The 5361-nt window shown below is 33.6% G+C and overlaps 1 protein-coding gene across 1 annotated transcript; it reads right to left on the bottom strand.

The window, feature by feature from the left end:
- Nucleotides 1-1612: 1612 nt before the first annotated feature.
- Nucleotides 1613-4273, bottom strand: LOC112722555 (SNAP25 homologous protein SNAP33). Its single transcript, XM_025773624.2, has 6 exons — nucleotides 3931-4273; nucleotides 2831-3333; nucleotides 2646-2739; nucleotides 2412-2542; nucleotides 2135-2232; nucleotides 1613-1890 (listed from the first exon to the last, which is right to left on the bottom strand). The coding sequence occupies exons 2-6, from the start codon at nucleotides 3293-3295 to the stop codon at nucleotides 1791-1793; spliced, it is 888 nt and encodes a 295-aa protein (XP_025629409.1). The 5' UTR covers nucleotides 3296-3333; nucleotides 3931-4273; the 3' UTR covers nucleotides 1613-1790.
- Nucleotides 4274-5361: the final 1088 nt, after the last annotated feature.

Genomic DNA, 5361 nt, shown 5'->3' on the forward strand with positions numbered 1-5361 from the left:
GTCTTCATGCAATTGCCTTAGCTTCTTCATCTGAATGATTTATGGGTTTAAAAACCTTGAAGATCAACTGCTCTTCATGCATCCTCAGCACCAATTCACCTTCTTCCACATCAATCAGAGCTCTCCTAGTGGCTAGGAATGAGCTTTCTAGGATTATGGAGGCGTTTTCATCCTCCACCATGTCAAGGATTACAAAATCTTCTGGGAGGAAGAATTTTCCCACTTTGACAAAGAGATTCTCCACTATTCCATGTGCATGTTTCAGAGACTTGTGTGTCATTTGTAATGCTATCCTTGTTGGTTGTGCCTCTTTGATTTATAGCTTTTTCATCAGAGACAATGGCATTAAATTGATACTTGCACCTAGATCACGTAAGGCTTAGTCAAAGGTTGTTCTCCCAATGGTACATGAAATCTAAAAGCTCCTTGGATCTGGCATCTTCCTTGACAAATTGCTCCGAATTATGGCACTACATTCCTTGGTCAGGACCACTGTTTTATCTCCCTTTAAAATATTCTTCTTGGAAAGTAAATCTTTCATGAACTTAACATAGAGAGGCATTTGTTCCAAAATCTCAGCAAAAGGAATATTGATTTGCAGCTTTCTGAAGACTTCCAAAAACTTTGAAAACTGTTTGTCCTTGATCTCCTTTTGGAGCCTCTAAGGATATGGCATCTTAAGCTTATACTCAGGTGCTTTAGGCAACGCCGGATATTTCTCAAGATCATCCGAAAAGGGATTATCCTGATGCATTGGAGGGGCGTGTGCTACAACATGTAATTGCTATCGACCGCACCCTTCCCATGTGCATGTACACGTGGTTATTGACTACAAAATTGAGGGTCAGAATTGTGGAGCCCTCCCTCACCGTCGATCATCGTTGATATACCCCTGTCCGTTAGATTGATAAGCGGTGAAATCTGAAACTTAGGTTTTAAGCATCAAGTATTCACCGTTCAATCTTTATTCATTCGTCTTTGGCCGTCCAATTGCTACAAAAGCATGTCCCAATTATAATCAAATCTGAGGGTCCAATTTAAAGAATACTAACCCTCCAGTTTGCAGGACTATAAATGTGAATCTTAGATTTGTCTTTTACCGTCGTCCACACCCGAGAATTACACACACAATGTCAATAGCAAGGGAAAACACTATTTCAGTTCCAATATACAAATTAAAAAGCGGATCTATACACCCCTTTATAAATGTAATACATTCCTTGCTAAATTGTCGTTGCCTGAAAATGCCTCCTAAAAAATCGTTGCTCCCTAGCACGATTTACATATAACTTAAAAAATTGCAGCCTAAAACGATTTATATCAATTTAAAAAAAAGAAAAAATTCATTTAGAAAAAGTGAGTAATATTCGAGTCAAATTGTTTTGTTTACGTAATTTACCTTTTAACCATGTCTCTATCCTTGTTGATATCTCAATTTCATCGGTTCTACTATAAGGAAGAAAAAAATGATACATTTATTTTTAGTTTTTTTTACCAAACCTATACATTATAGAATAATAATATTTGTACTCAGGCAACATCAAAATTAATGAATATATATGAAGAAAAATGAAGAGAGGATAGGGACGGGTGGAGAGTGAAAAATGAAAAATGAAAAATGAAAAATGAAATGCACTATCATAGCACAAGGGAAATCTACATTATGTGCAATAAAAATGTAAAACTAAATCATGGCCTATGAGGAGCCAAAAGAGTGTCTAAAATTTAATGATACTGTATAATCTGAATACAAATCACACTAAGAAATATTGCCTTGAAATTCATCAGCACTATTTGCCAAGTAAACGGCGGCCACGTTGGTTAGCACCTTTCATTCGGAAATTCAACTCATCCACATCATCATACATATGATTCAGAGCCTTGTTATGCCTGCAACATTTACCAAACAGACACAACTACTAATTAATTATCATGCTTCGATAAATTCCAAGTCAATTTGTCATATTATCCACTTTGGTTTTGTAAGGACTTAAGGGAAGGCAACAAAAAGTTTTCAATCTAGTGCTCAAGAACCACTCTCAAGACATGATTAGAGATACACATTGTTTGTATTTAGATACATTGAGTTGATCTAAGAATGTACAATTTAAGATATGCAATTGAGTTGACTGACCTCTCAATTTCAGACCCCATGTCAATAGCCATGCCTTTGAGCTCTCCCAATATGTCACTTAAATCTGAAAGCGCATCATCTTGCTTCTTGTTCTCAACCTATTTCAGTTCATCACATATTTGCTTAATACTATCTCAATGAATTCAATCTTAGCAATATAACCATAGGGAATAATGAAAATCACTAGGCTACCACAACTATGGTAGACAAAAGCAGCATGTATTCAGAGACATGAAAATAAAAAATAAACTAGAGCTAAATGAGGGTTGATACAAACCTCAACTTTTTCAATCGTGTTTGTCGGTTCGGGAGGCGGTGCCCGCAGATTGGACTGCCTTTTGGGTGCAGAAGTCAATCCTAACTTCTCTCTCTGCTCCAAGTGATTACCATTTCTTCTTACTGGATCATCTGTTATATGTCATGAACCACATTAAGTTCTATACTCTTCTTATATAGTACCAACATAATGGATACTAAAAATGGCCAGCAATGCAGGAAAAAGAATATTAACCTGGAAAAAGAACAGGTCCTCTAATTGCGCGTGTCTTTTTTGGTTTCCAAGTCTTCGAGAAGAGACCACCAAGACTTCCCAAAAGCTTCTCTCCCTGTCAGCAAGGATAAGGCAATCACAGCTAAATCAGTTATTTGTCAAAAACACATAATGTGAAAATAAATGTGTTAACTCAGGATTAATACCCTGCTTAAATCTTGATCAATGTCAGCAGCAACATAATGACTTCTGGTGATTTGTTCGCCTTGTTGATGAAGGGTGACCAGAGTCTTGGTAGCATCCTCTCTTATGTTCTCTGCTATCTTCAAACAATTGTTGACCGATTTTGTAGTCTCCTCAGCCTTGTAAACAGCATAGCTCTCCAGTTCTTGCACTGATTGATTCTCTAACCCACCAGAGTCACGGAAATCATTCTTATACCTATTCCGGTCAGCCAATCGTAGAGCATACGAAGATGATGAAGAGTTCTTGTTAGCAACAACATCATCATCAAAAGGATTGGTGTTTTCTAAAGAAACAAGTGCACGCTCTGAAGAGGCCTTCTTCGTAGAACTATTCTTGTTATCCTTTACAAGATCCTCATCATCAGAATCAAATGGGTTTGACCCAGATTTAACAACCTTTAAAGGAGACTTCTTTGAACCAAACATTTCTCCTATTTGATTTGAAGACAGGTTTCAAGTTCTTCCTGAAAAGGCAAGCAATAAGAACCCAAATATCACCAAAAAGCATCACAAAATAGCTGTTAGCAAAAAGGGCCTTTTTTTTTAATCCGAAAATAAAAAAGGAAAGAACTTTGATAGAGAGAATGAACAAAAGAAACAAAAGCAACAGAACAAAAGGGGAATCAGCAACACCAAGTCACCATCACCAACCATTGACAAGGACGGACCCTGAAGGAACTTCAAAACGTATAAGATTTCAACACGAAAAGCGTTTCCAAAGCCGTTAAAAGCAAAGCAAAGAAAGCGTTACAAACTATATACTGTGCTGGACTTTCACAACAAGTCATATACAAACAAATCGACGATAAAATTCTGCAAAACTAATAGTAAATAAAATTTTAAACAATAATAATAATAATAATAATAATAACAACAACTAAGTAACAGGAAACCAGAAACACAAGATCTCAATTGAACTGAAATTTGAGCATCACATGATCCACAAAAACGCACTAAACACAGCAAGGTTTACAAATTTGGATTCAAGGAATTCCGTCAACAGAAAAAAAGCGTCAAAATACAAACTTGCAGGAGAGAGAGAGAAAGAAGCAAGATGGTACCTGGAGAGTGGAAAGTGATAGACAGCAAGATTGGATTGAGCAGAACGTTGTGGGAAAGAAGAAGACGGAACGGTGTTTGTATAAGAACGAACTTGGTTCCTTAATGCAGAGAGAGAGAGAGAGAGAGAGAGAGAGAGAGAGAGAGAGAGAGAACTGAAATGTGCAAAATCGCGTCAAGAAAAGGTCAGAAAAGAGGAAACTGCAGATAAAGAAAATCGATTCTGAGCGGACGTGTTCTTTGGAGGTTTTGGTGTGAACTGTTCCTTTTTTTTTTTTTTCCTCATTGGAAAATCAACCATTTGTACTAAAGGTGTTGAGTAAAGTACCAATTCGGTCTCTGTCCATCTCTCAAAATGATAAGACGATCCTTAATCAAAAACTCCTTTCATTACGGTTTCTGACTCTGTATTCTATCTGCCAACTCGGTCCTTCTGTCAGTTTTACGGCGAAAATTCGATGGAAATTACTAACGTATCAGGTGCAAAAATGGACAGGGACCTAATTATCTCTAAATTTAAATTGATTAGGGGTTTATTTGTCCTTATTATTCTTTAAGCAATATTTTTTAATTATTTTTTATTCATTGTGTTAATATTCTTTTTTTAATAAATAAATACAAACTAATTAATAAATTATTCAAATTTAAAAATATCATGTATTATGAAACTAAATAAATAATTTTTAAATATATAAATAATAAATATTAAAATTCAGTTAATACATTAATAATAATAACCCTATGATATACTATTAATATTATGATCTAGCTAATTTTCACAATAAAGTGAAACTAATGAACACAATATTTGATATATAGTAAACTTTTTTTGACTAATAACAAATTTAATTTTTTATCTCTTTAAACTAAATTAATAATTCTATTTGATATCTTTGCACTAAAATACACTATAAGTAGGCTACTAATACTAAGTGAAATAAACCATAATAGAATTATTAATTTAGTTTAAAGAGATAAAAAATTAAATTTGTTATTAATCAAAAAAAGTTTACTATATATCAAATATTGTGTTCATTAGTTTCACTTTATCATGAAAATTAGCTAGATCATAATATTAATAGTATATCATAGGGTTATTATTATTAATGTATTAACTGAATTTTAATGTTTATTATTTATATATTTAAAAATTATTTATTTGGTTTCATAATACATGATATTTTTAAATTTGAATAATTTATTAATTAGTTTGTATTTATTTGTTAAAAAAAGAATTTGAATAATTTATTAATTAGTTTGTATTTATTTATTAAAAAAAGAATATTAACACAATGAATAAAAAATAATTAAAAAATATTGCTTAAAGAATAATAAGGACAAATAAACCCCTAACCAATTTAAATTTAGAGACAACTAGGTTCCTGTCCATTTTTGCACCTGACACGTCAACAATTTCCGTCGAATTTTTGCCG

This window comes from Arachis hypogaea, chromosome 11 (genome assembly GCF_003086295.3).
Source record: "Arachis hypogaea cultivar Tifrunner chromosome 11, arahy.Tifrunner.gnm2.J5K5, whole genome shotgun sequence".
In the NCBI taxonomy this organism is placed as follows: domain Eukaryota; kingdom Viridiplantae; phylum Streptophyta; class Magnoliopsida; order Fabales; family Fabaceae; genus Arachis; species Arachis hypogaea.